At 45.4% G+C, this 18,282-nt stretch overlaps 1 protein-coding gene across 30 annotated transcripts in view; it reads right to left on the bottom strand.

The window, feature by feature from the left end:
- The window catches only part of MAGI1 (membrane associated guanylate kinase, WW and PDZ domain containing 1), a 317,508-nt gene that overhangs the window by 30,768 nt on the left and 268,458 nt on the right, over nucleotides 1-18,282 (bottom strand). For all 30 annotated transcript variants that reach the window (XM_068694412.1, XM_068694411.1, XM_068694418.1 and 27 more), the window contains one exon: nucleotides 5,736-5,767. In XM_068694412.1, the coding sequence (XP_068550513.1) occupies nucleotides 5,736-5,767 (32 nt within the window). The remainder of the gene's footprint in view (nucleotides 1-5,735; nucleotides 5,768-18,282) is intronic.

The raw sequence follows: 18,282 nt of genomic DNA, 5'->3' as shown, positions 1-18,282 counted from the left end.
ACAAACACAAAAATGTCTATTTGCTGTTTGATTTCCTTGTTTTAACTGAGCACTTCAAAACAGGGACAAACGCATCTGCCTAAATTCAAAGCTTATTCAACAGCAGTGTGTCAAGAGCTCTGTCTGCTCAATATTTAGCTAAGCAGGGTACATAATTCTGAACTCAAATTCACACCGGTGTACTCAGATGAAGCACAAGTCACATTTGCATCACCAGAATTTGCGCTGCTCAATATGCAGCAAAATCCTCCCTCAAAAAGAGCTCCCTGAACCGTAGAGCGAAGGCTTTTAAATGCTCTTTGGAGATGACCTTGGGCTGGAGTGCAGGTCGAGTCCCATGTCCCACCTGCACAGGGAACCAGCACGATGCTTGCACAATGGCCACAATGCCCTGGCTACAAGGGGTCACCCATGCGCTATCTCAGGCAAAAAAAAAATAATAATTAAAACCTCCTACTGGCAGGTGGTGCCTGAAAACATTGCAACAGGAGCCTCTCCTTTGAGAGACCCTTCTGTAAAATAATAAGATGGGGTAGGGAGAAGAGCTAGTGGCAAACAGAGCAGGGTAGCACGGGGGCTGAAGTGCACATGGGCCTGGGGACCCACTCCTGAACGCTGAATGCAAAACCCTGGGTGGGCAATGCTCCATCACAGCAGGGCTGAACAACTAATTACAGAGGAGAAAGTCACCATATCAAAGCTACCTTTTTCAGTCTTAACAATAATCTTTTCTGTTTTTTTTTTTTTTTTTTTTTTTAAATTGCACATATTTTGGGGCTTACGTTGAGAAAAAACCCCAGCTCCAACAGCCCAAATGGCTTTGACATTGCAGCCCCATATTCACGTTGTTGATCCACCACTGGCATTTTTTTAAATGATGTCTCGATTGACTAGAATGTGAAATTGCCTTTGTCCTTTAAAGTAATTTTGAACAAAACATACCTGCTGTGATTACTCATCCACAGACTTTCAAATACAAATATCTGAACCAATTTCAAACATTTTTAGCTTTTTAAGTGGTAAAAGAAGCTAATTCACATGCAGCCCTTCAGTTTTTAAATGAAGCAGTTTAAAAACATCTATGCTGTGGATAATCACTCCTTTGTAACTTGAAAAAGAAAAAGAGACCAAAAAAACACACATTACAACTCTCCGTTCAACCATCTGGATTGTTTTGTTTGTTTGGCCAAACTACTAAAATAACTAAGAGTATCCTGTGAAACTTCAGGCCAATGTCACTGGAACTAGCTGGGTTACAGAACTCAGAGAAGAGGGACTCAAATGCAAAGCTGTATTCAGCCCTCGGGGAAATGTTGGGAACTCTCTGAAAACTTTCTGATCTAAAGAGAAACAAAGTTTGAACTTTCAAGAGTGCTCTCACTTTATGATACAGAAGGTCTGAACACTGAACAAACTATGAATTCTGGTTTCCATTTGGGCTGCAAATGGAAGTGTCAGCTCAGCTCAAGCAAAACCACCTCTAATTAAACCCGGGTTGCAACTGCAAACACACAGGCATTTTCCAAGAAATAGGGAAAAACTTTTTCAGAGGGACAGTTGTTTTTCCAGACAAAAATACTTTTAAAAGCCTGAAATATCTCAGTTTGGGAGTTGAAGAAGAGAGCAGAGAAAAGGGAAGACAACCATGGAAATCATGGATATATGTAATTAAATTGATTCAAGAGAACATTAATCAACTCTCACATCACTAGATCAGGACACGAACATCTCTTCATGTGCTGTTATCAGGTTCAGCTCTGAAGGAGCTCCTGAAATGGGGTGTGCCCAGATGATGGACTTTGTGCCTTGATGCAAAGGCTGAGTTTTCCCAAGAGAGCTGAGCCAACTTCATGCTGGTGGCAGGATGGCTCTCCTCTCCTTCCTGCCTTCTTCTAGCTTTGGGCCCATCCTCCTGGGTCCAGGTCCGACATCGAGCAGCTCCCACACAGGCAGAAAGCAGCCAAGCCAGGGCCAGGTGAGCAGGGGCTGTTTGGGGCCAGACCTCTGCAGACCTCACCCCGTGATGCTCTCGCTGTCCACCTCTTTCAGTGCGAAGAGAAGCTGACCAGTTGAACTGTGCTGACTTTGACAGCAGCTACAAAAGCACGGGGCACTGAGCTACCCACGACACCAGGACCATCCCTGACTCTGCAGTGAGGAAAGGAGGCAGCAGCGGTCCCTGTTTGGGACACAGCAGCCTTACAGGACTCCTTGCCCCCTCCGTGAGTTCCTGAGCACTGAGCACCTCGCCATCCTCTGATGACAGGAGGGAAAAAAAAAGCAAAGGCCTTCAAATCGTCAGCTGAGGAGCTTGAAGCTGTTGGGCTTCACAGGACACAGGAGGAAAACTGATTACCGAAGCATACATGAGCCTGAAAGACACTGCAGATCCCCACATAGCAGAGCCCCATTTGTCACTCATGCCAAACGGACAAGCATTTAGCTGTTACTTTGTACAGGGACTGCTAAAACAAGGAAGGCCCATGACAGGGCTGAGAGGTGGCTGCAGGCAGGGCTGGGGCACTAACGGCAGCCCTGTATGGCTGTGTCAGGCAGAGAAACCCACAGCAGGGAGCGTGTCCTGCAGCGAGCCCACACCAAAGGCTTGGCACAGGAATCCCCAGGCACGAAACCACAAAAAGGGAAGAGCTGCTGGCTCCCCCGGCATTACAAGGTGGGGAGAAATGCTCTCTGAACAGAGAGGGATGTGTCATATTGTGCTGTGAAGCGATTTCTCCTGACAAAAACAGGACACGAAGCGGAGCCCCAGGTACTGCTGAGCCACCCAAAATACGCAGCAAGTCTCTCCGCAGGGACAGGCTGTGCACAGGAATTGCACTTTGGGCCACGGTTCAGCCAGGCTGACATTGTACCGAGAGAAAAGTAAGGTTTTTGGAAGGGCTTGGCACTTTCTCTCCCTGCAGTGATCTTGTCTGCTGCTGATCAAGCCGCAGAGTTTGTGCTCGAGAGCATTTTGGAGAAGCTGGTGCTGGCGGTGACAGCAAGCAGAGCTGGGAATGAGAATCTTTGCCCCCTTGTGGAGTGTTTTGATGCAAGCAAAAAAAAAAAAAAAAAAAAAAAAGAAATAGAATAGAAAAGTTTGTTTTCATCCATGTTATACCAGGATAATTGCAGGGGAAATTGCTACGCTAGACAGAACTTTCACGCTGAATATTTCTATCCCCAGACAGTCAATACAGAAGTACTGGCCATTTGCATGTAAAGATGAATCAATGGGAAACTGGAAACAAAGCAGCACAGAGAGCTGCTGTGGATCCATCCTCTGGAGCAGCGTAGGGGGAAGGAAGTGCTCAGTCCCTTGTTTGGCTGCAAACTTCAAGATCTGGCTCTGAAGATATATATATTTTAATCTAAATTGGCTCTTTCACCAAGGTTAAAAAGCTCTCCCTAAAATAAAAGAAACACAACAAAGCTCATCAGAAGATGCACAGGCTGAAAAATACAGCCCAGGAAAACTGAGCTCAAGGTAGCAAACTATTCCCAGACCTTGTCACAGCTCTAGCATGAAGAAAACCTTGCCAGGGGCCTCCGACACCTCTTCTAAGCCGGGATGTGCCCAACAGCCTGAAGTCAGCCTTTCGGGAACACGGGACTGGGGCTGACAGCTAAAAATAGGGCTTGCTGGAGAAAGAGACAGCTGCAGGCAGTAAGTCAAGAGTGCACCAAGGATTTGGGAAAGGACAGGGGGTAACAAGAGCGGGCTTCTCACTTGAGCAGAGAGGAGCAGAGGATGAAGACCTGAGCTTGTGCTTGGCAGGGAACACAGCAGTGGGCAGGCCTGGCTCTGCTCTGCCAGGACAAAAGCGCTTTTACTTGCCTGTGGGTTCCCCGAGGGGCTTTGCTGCAGGTTTCCTGCATGTCACTGATACTGGGGATGGAGGCAGGGGCTCCAAATGCCCACTGTGCCCCCACGAGGGGTGGCTGCTCGCTGGAGCTGCCGCACAGTGCAGCAGCGTGGTGGTGCAGCGGTGCAACACGGCGCTGCTAATTACCGATGCAAATGATCCGGCGGGCAGGCAGCGGGAATAGGAGGCTCTGCTTTCTGTGAATCCTCAGCTTCACATGCGACAGCATCGCCTGGGGCTGTAGCAAAATTTACTGGAGGGAGCCTAGAGCAAGGTGATGGGCTCAGGAGAGGCACACGAGGGGCTGCTTCCCCAGGGCTGCCCAGCTCCTCCGAGCTAGCAGCAGGAAGAAACCTGCCATTGCAGTGCTGCACCTGTCTGCAGGCAGTGGCTTTGTTCCCCGAGGCAGGATTACCCCAATTCCACTGCTGCTCAGACTCTCAGGGAGCATCGCAGCCCCCCAGACAGGTGTCTGATGGCAGGAGCCCACTCCCCGACTCTGAACACACCGAGACTCGCTCCCCAGGGCTGGTTTCATGCCGCCAGACTTCGAAGTGAGTGCAGCAGCTCCCGCTCCGACCAGGGAAAAGTGTGCAGGCAGAGAAAAGAAACGTGCCAGCCGCGTACATCTCACACGCTGGCTTCTGTCTTACCGAGGGGCTGAATTAATCTGCGCATATGACACAGAGGCGAGCGCACAGGGTCTGACATGCCCGCGATTTGCGAGGGAGCGCACCCCGCGCTTCTGCCTCCCCGCATTAATGCGAGCTGACAACGGCACAGGCCTGGGCTCACGTGACTTTAATCAGCGCAGCCCTGAGCCATCAGAATCACATTAATTATTTCAGGGCTTTCTTTTGGGAGGAACGGAGACCTCGTACGGAAAGCGGGAGCCTTCTGCTCAGACCCTCGGCGAGGCTCGCGCCCAGCTCTGCAGCGAGGCGGCGGGCACCCAGCTGCGGGTTTTGGCACCCGGGGGGAGTGTCGGTGAAGTTTCGCACGGTCTCGCAGCACGGCAAAGACCTCATGCACTCTGCTTCCCCAGAGCTTTTTTTCTCCCTTCCTCTCATCAGCAAACTGGAAACTTTCAAGCTTAAGTGCTCCACTCCCTTTAAAAATAAAGCGTTTCTTTTCGTTGCATATAAATAGCATGTTAATTTTTTCCCACAATATCATGCACGGAGCTTTAATGACACTTTAGCTCACAGCTTGCATGCTATTAGCTAACATGCCATCCGGCTAACAGCTTTACATGGAAATAAGATCAGGAGGGACAAGGAAATGCCCAATTTTTTTTTTCTTTGCAATAACACAACTCACACCTGCAGCACGATCCTGCTCAGAAGGAAAATGCCTCCAGAGCAGGCACTCGGAGAGCTGCCTGCATTCACAAGAAACTGCAAACACGCTCCGGTCAGGCTTTGTCTTTCTCAGCAAGGTACCCGCTGTCACATTCTGTCAATAATTCAGCCGAGGGTGCTCAGGAAAACTCAGGGAGTTAATGGAAAAGGTCAGTGCCTACAAACACCCGACAGAAACCGCTATCTGGCAAGAAGGTGGAGCCTCCCATCTTTCCAAAAGGAAACAATAGCTCTTTTTTGGGTAAGTTAAACAAGGGAGAGAAGCTCATCTGCCAGGGAAGGGGATCTGTAAACCTGAGGCTTTATTTGCAAACCAGCCCCTCTTCTGCACTGCATCCCGCTCTCATCTCCCCATGCAGCACAAGCTGTGCAAGGTAATCACGGCTGCAACAGAAAGACAACTTAAAGCAATCAAAGCCCGCAACCAAAACCATCCAAACTCACCCCTTCCTCCCTCAAAGCAGGCAGACAGACAAAAATAATAGGTGGGAAAAAAAAAAGTGCTTACCGACTTTGGGCTCTTCTTTGGGACCGGCAGTCCTGAAAAATGGCAACAAGGGAAAAAAAAAAAAATATGAGCGTTAGCAGCGAAACGTTACCTTCCCTCACAGAAAAACCGCCTAGGTGTTTTCATCCGAACGTGGCCATCTGCAGAGTTAGGTCAGCTTTCCCCCTCGCGCCGGAGTTCCCAGTCTGTTCATATCGAATCAAAGCCCGGGGAGAGGCAGCGCGAGCGCGAGACGGGAGCGAGGGCGCGGGGGGAGCGCTGGCGCTGCATTAGCTATGCTGCCTTGTGCCGCAGCAGCCGGCAGGCTGCGAGAGAAACCCACAGCCCGCGGCAGGCACCAAGCGAGCCCCAGCACCCAGGCAGAATTGCCAACGCTCCCCCCTGGCTTAACGGGAGCCTGGGCGCCCAGTGAAGCCGGGGATGTTTGCCTTTTGACGCGATCGCCTTGTCGATTTTTACCGGGCCAATCACAGCAGCGCAGGGGGAACAGGTTGATTTTTTAAAAAGTATTTCTCTGGAAATAGATTTTTCTTTTTCTTTTTTTTTTTTTGGATAGAAAAATCCTACATCGGCTCGAGCTGGGAGGTGCCGGCTGGGCAAAGGAAAACAAAAGCACACAGGGGAGTGAGCTTTTATCCCTAAAAGCGTGAAAGCCACTGAGAAAACGTGTTTCCTTCCTGTCCATCCTAAGTGCAAATCTTTGAAGCCAGAGATTTTATCTGTTAGCTACAATTTCAGGGAGCTGTGGCTTGAAAGCAACACTGCGACTGCCCTGACCCTGGGGGGGTGCTGGGGAAGAGGGGGGCTTACACAGGTTGGAGGCGATGCTAAGGAAGGAACAACTGGGATGGCAAGAGAAGGTTTGTTCAAGGACAATTCTGCGTTTTGGAGCTGCCTCTTACTCGCTCTGTGATGAGCGTGAGCCAAGGAACTCAAGTGGGATTTGTACCGACTACTTCTGCGTGGCTCCGTTCCCAGCACAGGAGACGCTTGTCCGGGGGATTTTACCCCCAGTGCAGGAAGAGCTGTCCCCTGGGCAAGCCGCACAGCGTCCTCCTTCTCCTCTGCTGCCGGAGGAGAGGGAGCCCCCCCATTTTGCTCTGCGTGGCACTCCAGAAAAGAACCATAAACTAAAGCACAGATTACCCTCCACACTAAGTGCTCAGTAATTCAGACGTCTGAAATCTGCTTTTGTCTTTAGGATGTGATTTATGTGGCATTTATGCCACATTATGTTTTCTACTTCATGCATTTTGTCTGTGCTAAAAACCATGCCCTCGTCTAACTTTTGCACAGAGAATAAAATAAGTGATGCAAGCGAATTACAAATGTGCCTGGGAAGAAGCTCATTTTAAGGTAATTAGGGAAATGTTAGTTCTGAATAGGGAAGATCCACAATTAAAAACGATAAACAGAGCTCACTTTGCTGCCTGCTCGCAGACAGGGATGAGAACTGCAACGAGCATTTTAAATGAAATGTTTTCTGCTCTTGAGGAACATCCGCGCTCTGCACGTCACTGCGGAGCACTCCCAGGCACAAGCAGATACCCCTCCAGGCACTGATTGATCGAGGGACACAGGAACATCAAAACTGTCTGAACTGAACAACTGAGGCTGCAGCTCCCATTCTGCTGGCCGTGACTGTGTTTGCATAATGGACTTCAAGAGTAAAGCACTAATAATGTGCATGGCAAGCCACATTTTTAACAGGCATCATTTATCACAGACGGAAGCACACGGACAGGAATTCTCTCTTCCCCCTCCTTCCACATGCATGCACACACGTTTACTCTTCCTTTCCAAGAGATGCTCTTTCCTATTAAATCAATAGGTAGGACAGAGCTCCATGCATGCACGCACCCTTGGCAGAGCAACACGAGCCTGAAGAGGCATTGCAGCAATTTCAATGTTCCTTGCAAATTACAAAGCGGAGATGCAGCTGGGCTGTCGGTTCAAACTGTACCAGAATTTAGGGTATTGCATCACAGCCATTAAATGTTAAAATTCACTAACTACGAGCTACTGAGCAAACTGTTTCTTCAAAGTTTGTCGTTAATTTGAGCTTTCCCAATCTAAAAGAGATGGAAAATGGTTGAAAAATGATGGAAAATGCCCACAAGGCCATCACTTGGCAGGTCCTTCAGAGGCTGATGAATCTTAGCAGTGTTCCTGCTCTGTACCAGTGTTTGCTGCAGAATTTGCAGTAATTGACTTTTTACTAAAATGAGTGGCTGCAGAACACGTCCACAAATATTGTTAGCTTTTCGTGGGACAAGCTTACAGTCAGGGGAATAACGTGCCCGTACATTTCCCTGTAACGAAGTTATTTATTCACCTAATTAGGGACTCGGTTCTTGACGCAGCAGGCCAAACGAGCAAATGATAGGTGTAACATGTAGTTTTCATGCTCAGATGATGGAAAGGATGTGCTATTTAACAGTGACGAACGCAAAGCGCTTGCATAAGCCCCAGCTCCTGGGAGCGCCACAAGCAAGAAAATGATGAGCTCTTCCAGAAGCTTACGGCACACACAAGTGCCCACGCCTCTGAATTCGGGGTGGTGTCAGCTCGGAATTACAACGTTCATCTTTCTGTTACATTAACCGCATCCCATCGCCGCCCAGGCACTGCTCATGCTGTGCCTTGCCTGGCTGTGCGCATCCTGGAGGCTGCCCATCCGCTCCTGAAGCCCTCCCACGAGTTTCCAGAGGAAAATGGACCACACCTGGACTTAACACTTTGCATCTCCCTGGCATTTTTGCCAGTTTTTGGTGCTCAGGGTCACATCATTCACATCTCTAGATAGACAAGCCACAAGGCTTTGCTACCTCTCCCCCCTCAAATTTGACAAGGGAGCAGTAATGGTTGCACCAACACTGTTGGCAGCGCGGTTCCTCTGTGATTTAATCCACGTGGACATCTCCAACCAGCACAGTAAATGCATCTCGTAATCTTGGGGGCTTTTGGAGGTGCAGATCAGAGCAGTGCAAGCGAGCGGGGCTGGTGTCATCACAGAGTTAACAGTGTTTTACAACAAACCAGCACATCTGGTAAACAATGTCAATCTGACCCAAACCCCCTTGAATGGGCTCATTGTAGCTACTTACAGAATGTGACTGGAATTAAATTAATTAGAAAACACAAATTACTCTCCTCTAAATAACAATGTAATAAAGCAACTGCTTAATGAAAAATACCAGTGATCAGCGAGCAATCCACAAGCACAAAAAAAGGGATTGTAATCACACTAAATTCGCAGACTCGTCAGTAAGGGAAGAAAGGCTTCATACAAGGTTAGTCAAAAATGAGTCAGATGCAAGGATCTAAATTAAACTAATTATCACAGAGATTATTACATTTATCTTAACAAAACCTCTCTCTTTTTTCTCCAGTACTCCCTAAAGCTCTATGTACAGCTGGCTGCATCCATCTGCTCAACTATGTTTTGTAACGCAGGGAAAAAAATGCAAATCATGAAGCGAGTTTTGTACCATGACTCCAGCACTCTTTATGCCTTTACCCATCATGGGCAATATTCTGCTGCGTGACACCGAATTATGCTGTGAATGATGCAGTGCACGCAGTAAGGTCGCAGTAAGTTCCTTTCATATCGTTCAGCACGTGTTAATTCTGCAGGCTTCTGCGGTAAAACCTTTTGGTGCTGGGAAGCTGTGAGTACCCCGACCCTACATGCTATGGGATCACGGGGGAGCCCAGGGACGTAACGGGGAAGTCACCCCCAGGTGTTGCTGTTTGTAACATGCAGTGGTCCTCAATCTGTACAGGAACATTTTTTCAACCCTTTTGTCTTTATGCAACCAAAGTAGCATGGGCAGACCACAACACGTGGCAAATTGTGTTTCATTGAGCACGTACAGAACGCGATATTTAACTCCAAATCTATACCATAACCTGGGCCGGACTCTGGTGACAGACCTCCGAAGACCACAGATGTTCAAAAATTACCCAGATGGACACCAGACACATCACATTTGAGACACAATGAATTAAAATGATCAAAGGCTGAGTCTGAAGGAAGACATCCAGTCATCCCCTCTGTACAGCTCAATTATGTGAAGGTCAGTTGGAGGGAACACTTCTCCTTCTACCACCAACAAATATATATATGTATGTATATACATGCATAAAACACACATATATATATGTTATAATACATATATGTAGATATATGTATGCACACATAAAATAAAAGCATATATTTATGGTATTATAGGTATATTATGGTGTTATAGGTACCTATACCTATGCATATATAGGGATGTATTTCAACAGGGTTCCAGCTGAACTTATTCAGTAGCAGTTTGCACAACCCATCCACAGGACAAAGGTGCTTGAAGTCGCTAAGAGCCCACCCAGAACCTAGATATATCATCTTATTTATTGCTAACAATCTCTGTGGCAACTGCTCTACACTTTTCAGTTTTTGCGTGCTTTTGCAGACAACGAAACAGAACAACTGGGAGAAGATCTGTGCTTCCCAGGACTGTTTAACATTTCCAATCAGGACATCCTGTGGACCACCTGCATCCAACAACAAAAACGTGGTAGGTGAGTCCAGGTGAAGAGGTCACCCATTTGATTTTGCCTTTATGTGGTCTGCAGCCCAGAATGCACAACAGCTGAAAATTAGGGGGAGATGAATAAAAACACAAGAAATGAAAGATTGCAGTCGGTGTCACAAGGTTAACATTTGCAGAGAAAATATTCCTGCTTGGGAAAAAAATAACAACTAGCTTTCTAAACACTGTGCTGAATAAAAGCCAAAGGCTGTATCAAAGGGAACAGACACTGTGAAAGATGAGGGGTAAAGTACCGGAATCAGGGGGTGCATAACTGTATATGGCATTGCACATTGATCGCTATTTTCTGTGTGCAAAAGAAGGAACTCTAAATAATTAACACTAATGGCCATTAGTGTTGCTGGGGGCAGGGGAGACGAGGTGGTAGTGACAAAGCAATCCCCTTGATTCTGTATAATCCACTGCCAAAGAATTTTTAATAAAGGACAAAAACTATCTAACAAAAAATGGAGGGAAGTTGATCTTTTCCAGAGTGAACAAAGATCAAGGAAATGTGCCAGAATAATTGGCAGCAAGAGACCCAAGTTTGCACACAGCTGTAAGGAGCTCCACCAAGAAGAAAACCCCTACCTTGTCCCTGGCCAACTTTCCTGCCCATCATTGTGATCTGCATAACAGGAGCATCGCTGTGCTAGCAAAAAAAAAAATCAGCTCTGCAACGCGAGCTTTAAGTGAGAGAATAATTTACACTGAAGGAATTTAGCTCTGCCATAAATCAAGTTTGGTAGCTATCAAATAAAGTGAAAAATGCCACGTTTCTGATGCTAATGTTGAATGCTAATGCTAAGAATGAATTGTTTTCAAGAGACCATCTCGGGCATTATTAACCCACTGGCACTAGCAAAAAGCATAATGAGGCATAGTATATTATCACCATTAACAAGAATTTCAGCTTTAGGTGCTCTAAAGATGTTTAATTGTATTAACTTCAATTAGTCATTCTCGGTCAGGATGCAAAACAATTCCCTTCATTTGCAAATCCAGTCATATTTGCAGCATCTCAAACCAGAACCGACTGCAGAAGTGGTAAAGAAGATATAGGCCAATAAAATGCTATTTAATTACTACGAAAATATAAATTTAACTATGTAGTAAGATACATACGGTAAAGCCAAGACAGTAAGATAATAAAGTGATTGAGAATTAGTGCAACCATTACCCATCCAGCCAATGGCTGGAAGCATGTCAGCAGTTGTTAGAATTTTATTTATGAAGCTCATTAAATGAAGAGTTTTTCCTAAAGCTTGAGCGGTTGAAGTCATTTGCTTAAATGAAAATCTCTGTTAATATTTAAACAAATACATACACATTAAATTTCTTAAACCTCAGAAATTTGAGAAGGTGAACACCAAAACTGTAAAGTAATTAGAAACCTTCATGTCCTTTATATATATATGCATGTGTACATAATATAAATTTACATGTGTACATAATATAAATTTATATGTATTTCCATATACTATAAGTGGCTATGCATAAAGCTACTTACCCTTTAGCACAAGCCCACAAAACCTATGACTTGCACCCTTTACTTCCTGAAACTAAGCGAAATAAACCAGGGGTTCAATTTCTAGCTTAGTCCCAAATGCCATCTCCTCAGCTGGCTGTCCCAGATCATGGCCATGCAGGCATCAAGGGGAGGTGGCACTTGGAAGACCATCTCATGTGCCTCCCGGCGCTTTGGATGGAGCACACTCCTAGAGGAAAAAGCTTATTTTGCTGCTGTCACATCCAGAGCTATCTCCCGAGGGCATTTGTCTTCAGACTTATTGCAGCACGGTTACAAGGTGTAAATCCACATGCTCAAACCTGTTTGGTTTATGGCAGGTTCTCGTATTTCATATTTGGTCAGCAGCTTGTACAAAGGGGATGCCTGCAAATAGGGCCCTCCTGGCATTCGTTTGCTGTTGCTATTAATGAGTAACATCCCTTAGTAATATGCTAATATTTACAGAGTGTTCAGCCAGATTCTGTCCTGGGGTGTGCACACACAAACACTGCACACCAAGACAGAATTTTTACTAGAGGACAACAGATTTGCCATGACTTTATCAATCTAAAATACAGTTTTCTATAAAAATAAGTCAGTAACTCAGTATACTTCTATGTATGTAGCTGTATATCTCAGAAACTAACCCTTGAGGATAAAGATGGAGGCAAAACTTCTGGGGACCCATATCTGCCTGCCACATTCCTCCCAACATCACCTCCCTGTGTCCCCAGCATCCTCTACCAGCAGCTCCAGTGCCCTGAAGTTCAGCCTTCTCCACCCAGTTCCTCTGGTTTACCTGCCTGCCAGCTCCCCCAGTCTGACATGGCACACTGCAGGCTCCTGACAACACAAAAGGCACTGCTTTAAGAGGGGCATGAGGCTGGTACAGTCCTAATTACTACCACCATCACACCTGATCAAGGAAAAAAAACACAGAAAGGAAGACAAAGGAAATCCCGATGCTGGGTAGGGAAAAAGAAATAATAAAAATCCACAATTAAATTCAGAAAAGACTTAGAAACACAAGGGTATATATTTAAAAACAAGCTGTCTCAGAACAAAACCATCCACTAGTACATTATAACACTATCTTTCTTCCTCAGTTTTGCCTACCTGCTACTGCTTTTAATGACTCTCCCAATGTAGTTAATTACAGTGATAAACAAAGCCCTTTCTTGGATTTCTGATAGCTCATTAATTCTGTTATGACTGGTTATTATACTGCCAAATCAGGGCAGCAGCCACCGCACCCACCTGCAGGGTGGCTGATAAAAACTCCTTATTTACAAGTACACTCACACCCAAATGCCACACAGGCAGCACGAACGGGTAGGAGGAAAAACTGGGCGGAATAAAACCCTCTGAGCTGCACAGCTCCAAGTCTGCTCCATTTCCCGCTGTGCAAATCCTGATGAAGATGTGGGAGGCCCATCTCTAGCTAAATCTGCCTTATCTAACGCCTAGTACTAGGTTCTGCTGTGCCACCTTGTGTTATAGCACATCACATTTGATAGAAAACAACGCTGCGTGGATTTGAGTTGCTCCATTTCTACCACTTCAGTATTTAATACCAAAACCAAATCAAAACATAAGGCGAAAAAAAACCCTACAACTTTCAAAACCTCAAGCTGGGGAGAACAAAAGGCTTTGGGAAGCATTTCAGAGCTCTCGCCTTTCATTTGCTAAGCAACCTCCAGTTTTGTTCTCATCTAAGAACGAGCAGCTTTCTGAAAGATAAGGTGGTTCATGCAATAAAACATCCCGATGAGATTTCAGACATTTTTTTTCTCCCAGCATTCAGCGATTGCTTTGGTTTCCTTCCTGATTTTAAAGCAGATCAAGTGCCACAGAAAGGCAGCCAAGTGTATAACGTGCACAGCGCCGCTATCATGTTGTCAGCGTGCAACATTATGCGAACCTGAAATGATGTTGTTAATCCAAATATGTTAATTGCTCATCTCCTTAATAATCAAAGTACAGGTTTGCTCCTGGCCTCCAGGCACACTTCATGAAATGGCTCCAAACTTTAGGAAATTATCTCAGCCCTTAAAATTAAGGCAAAGCGTGTTACAAAATACCACGCAATGAATCAGCAACTGCTCGGTGCTCTTCTGCCCTTCCCGGTGACTCTGGAGCTCGGTGACACACATGTGTGGGGGACACGAGATACGGCACAGAAAGGCTGTGCTGCCACAGAAATGCAGGGCAACTGATGCAAAACTAACGCTGACCCAAAAAGCAGATTTCCGGCATCTCTCCATTTGCTTACTCATTTCTAGAAGAGCATCAGTGCAAACGGAGTTAATGAAGGGTGGCTGAGGGGAAAACACTTGTGCCTCCAACGTCCTACAGGTCAGAGTCAGCACTTTGCATGCCCCACACCAGCAAGAGCTGGAAATTCTGCAGGCAATGAAAATGTCCACATTCCAGCAATGCCAATTTTCCTTCCGTTATCAAAATTGCAATAAAATATAGGGCAACGAAGCTGGTGAGGGGCCTGGAGAACAAGTCCTACGAGGAGCGGCTGAGGGAGCTGGGCTTGTTCAGCCTGGAGAAGAGGAGGCTCAGGGGCAACCTTATTGCTCTCTACAGATACCTTAAGGGAGGCTGTAGAGAGGTGGGGGTTGGCCTGTTCTCCCACGTGCCTGGTGACAGGACGAGGGGGAATGGGCTAAAGTTGCACCAGGGGAGTTTTAGGTTGGATATTAGGAAGAACTTCTTTACTGAAAGGGTTGTTAGGCACTGGAACAGGCTGCCCAGGGAGGTGGTGGAGTCACCATCCCTGGAGGTCTTTAAAAGACATTTAGATGTAGAGCTTAGTGATGTGGTTTAGTGGAGGACTGGCTAGTGTTAGGTCAGAGGTTGGACTAGGTGATCTTGGAGGTCTCTTCCAACCTAGACGATTCTGTGATTCTGTGATAAAGCTGTTGGTTTTTGGAGTCAGGTGCTCATAGGGAAGATCTGCACTGTTTGAAGTTTCTTAACCTTTGGGGTTTTGAAAAGGCAATTAATATGAATACTAGAGGCTTGGGATAAAAAGACAGAATAATACTTAGTATTTTTTATATCTGGAATTTTGGGGCCTTAAATGAAATGCTTGGGCTTACTGAGGTTGATATTTGAATTTGTCTCTTCCTATTTCAACTGGATGCCTTGCATTGAGAAACTCCAGCATGACCTGGTAAGGCTAATTAATTAGTTCCTGCAAATGCACCGTTTGTATGAACATTAGTAACGCACATCGAACTCTAAGGTGCCTCGACAAGCTACCAACAATTATCCTTTGTGGCTACAGGCATTTGTAGGCATTCAAGACCTTGCTGAAACCCTACTGCCTCCTGGAGTCTAATGGGGGCCTTGCCATGAACTTCAGCGACACCAAAACTTCATGGTTTTGGTAAACACAGTTGTCCCAAGCCTTGCAAATTCAGATCATCAAACCCAAACGGTTAATGTCACTAAGATTAACACCTGTAAAGCACTTTGAAGGAGAAAAACACTGCATAATCCCCAAATATTACATTATTTATAAGACGACCTGATTTTAAATGTAAAGTTTGGCTTATTTTTATCACAAAGAAAAACAAGTTCCTGCTAGCTTGCTTTACAAAACCAATTACCAGTGATCAGTGTATTGTGCTGCATAACAATACGCTGCATTGCCCCAAAAAGGCACATCTCATGCTCCGGAGCTGTTCAGAGGAAAATTAACTTGCACAGTGCATCGAAATGCATGCATATAAGCAATCCTAATAAGGGCTATGAACTTCAAACTTGTTATTAAAAATACCAGAATGTGTAACGTTTCCTTTATTTCATCTTTTCTTGACTTGAACTGATTTTTGTACCTGCTCCTTGATATACTGGTCCCTAATCAGAATAAGACTGTAAGGGAATGGTAAATGTGACATCAAAACTTGCTTTAAACTTGTTTTAAAGTCTCATCAGCTTTTTTTTGGCCTTGTTTGAATATAATTTTGCCAAACAGGGAGAAGAGAACAGTAAAGACTGACTCAGTAGATTGGAAAAAAAAGATGCATCTACTCCCAGTTAAAGGTTCTCCAAGCTCAGCTCCTCTCCTGCACCGCAACTCATGGAAACTAGGCAGCTTGTGTGGAAATTATATTAAACATGATGTAGTGTTTACACAATGTGTTTGTTCTAGGATTATCTATTTTTTGCAAACAGAAAGATAACATTGCAAAATGTTTAAAAAATATTTCATTTGTTATGCATTTTGTAGACAAACTTAAAAACTTTACTTATCTGATTTTCTTCCATGAAGGCAAATCTATTTAAAGGAAATAGTAACAAAATTAAACAACGGAAAGTGATCGATAGCAGATTTTTAAATGCCAAGTAAGTTCCCAATTAAATCAGGAAATAGTAAGTCTGGAGTCATAAAGCAATGGCCCTGACATTACAAAAAGGAAAAAAAAAATAGAAAAATAAATCCTGGCATTACATATGTACATATATTTCTTTAAACATGCTGTGATTCTCATTTTTAACATAATTTACTAAATAAATATGTGCACCTGTGAGCTATCAAAAAAAATATATCCCCACCTGTTACTTCTGGATGGTGTTAGCAGCACTACAGTACCAGGCGTTTTACAGTGTGCGTGTCAAAATAACCTGCACGGAGTGACAAACTGCTGAGAGCCAACAGGCGTGATGGGAGACACCTGAGCAGAAGGCACTGGGAGCACTGGGAACTGGTGGTGGTTGACAGAAGGGAAGGAGGCTGAGGCAAGAAAGAATTGAGAAGACTTGAAATGGGGTTTTCAGAAGCGTAGAGGTGAGTTGAGCACACTGAATGGCATAGAGGAGTTAGGTCTGCTCCTGCTTCTGGTGAGGGAAGATGCCACAAAGTGGTGGGCTAAGGGGTAGAATGAGAAACCCACCGCCAGGGAGGGCTGCAGGATGATCCTTACCGGCAGCTCTGAGCTCAGAGAGGTGGATTTTCATGGGGGTGCCTGCGGATCCTAGTGTGGGACAAAGACCCCAGTATAATGCTCTGCTCCCTCTGTGCTGAGAACTGAAAACGCTGCTGGAAACCCTGAACTTTTCTTCCCTTTCCAGAAGCTTTGGCACAGGCTAACACGCTCTGTGGCAACGGTCATCCGATTCCCAGGTTGTGATTTTGTCCTAAAAACAGTTTGGACTCACTTTTCCTCTCCTTCAGCAGCTGCTGAGGCAGTTTGAGATTTTCTGGCAGCTAGATGCAGGAGTGGCATGACTTTCAGCTCACTCTTCACTGCAAGCCTAAAGGGCAAACAGAAGTGAGTGGCTTGTTCAAAAGAGTTCAAGCCTCTACTGAATAGCTGATTGCAACTCTAATTACCATGGTTTTGCATCATTAGGGATAGCAACTGAAAAGGAGCTCTAATTCCAACACTGTGAGATTAGACTTTTTTTTTTTTTGGCTCTTACCACTCAATGATTGCTTTCCAACACTTTTGGTAGGGACAGGAAGGTAAAGTTCCCTTTCTGTGGGGGTAGAGGGATCTCAATAAACAAGGACAAAGACAACATTTTCACTTATAAAATTCAGACAGATAGGGGTTTGTGGTGGGGGCAGAAAAAAGGGAGGAGATGTCCTCTGAACCCAGCAGTGGTAATGGATCTTACTTGCTTTGGGTTCTTGTGCTCAGTGTCGCTGTAACTTACACCCAAGCATTGTAGCTTGGCACTCCAGATCTCAAAGAGCAATCTGATTTCAATCACGCTGTTATAATGTGCGTGCAATTATAAGTTGTTACGATATATTGTTTGTAAAGCTTTCCCACCGTGTCTAAAGGATCTTCTAACCCTCTCTGCCCTGGCTGGGGGGAGCTTGAAGCTGTAGCCAGCAGCACAAAGAAAAAGATGAAAATCTTTATATTACTATATTACGTTTCAAGGGCCTAAACACAAGATAAATAGAGAGAGAAAAAAAAAAGTCCTTCCATTTTAGGCTACTGAAAGACCCTTCGAGTCCAGAGCAGTTGAGTCCAGCACTCATTTTTGGCACAAGAGGAAGGAGTTAACTCCTCTCCATGGGAAGTGGTGGAGGTTAATTAGCCTCACACGCCAAGACTATCTCTGGAACAGCAAGGGAGGCTTCATATAGCTAAGCAGACTTAATAGGTTTATTGCTTTCAAGCTCTGTAATTTCGTTCCGTTGCTACAAACCTCTCCTGTAGTTATATGTATCGCAAGGACCTTCTTAAGGCTGAGTCAAGGAGCAACCCAGCAGGGTGATCCAGCACAGGCCTCCCCACTCCTTCCTGCCTCATCTCTCCCCACAACCATCTTCCATTTAATTGAACCCGAAATTGAGATTCCATCACTGACTGCTTTTACATGGAGGTTAGCACTCAGGTGCCCGGTGATGGCATTTACACAGGCAGATGCTGCTCAGTCTCCCCTTCCCACAAAACACACGTGGTTCTGAAACTCCAACATCTGT

Source organism: Anas acuta, chromosome 11, assembly GCF_963932015.1.
Source record: "Anas acuta chromosome 11, bAnaAcu1.1, whole genome shotgun sequence".
NCBI lineage: Eukaryota > Metazoa > Chordata > Aves > Anseriformes > Anatidae > Anas > Anas acuta.
Note: the sequence above shows the minus strand (reverse complement) of the source record. Positions and strands in the feature narration are given on the sequence as shown.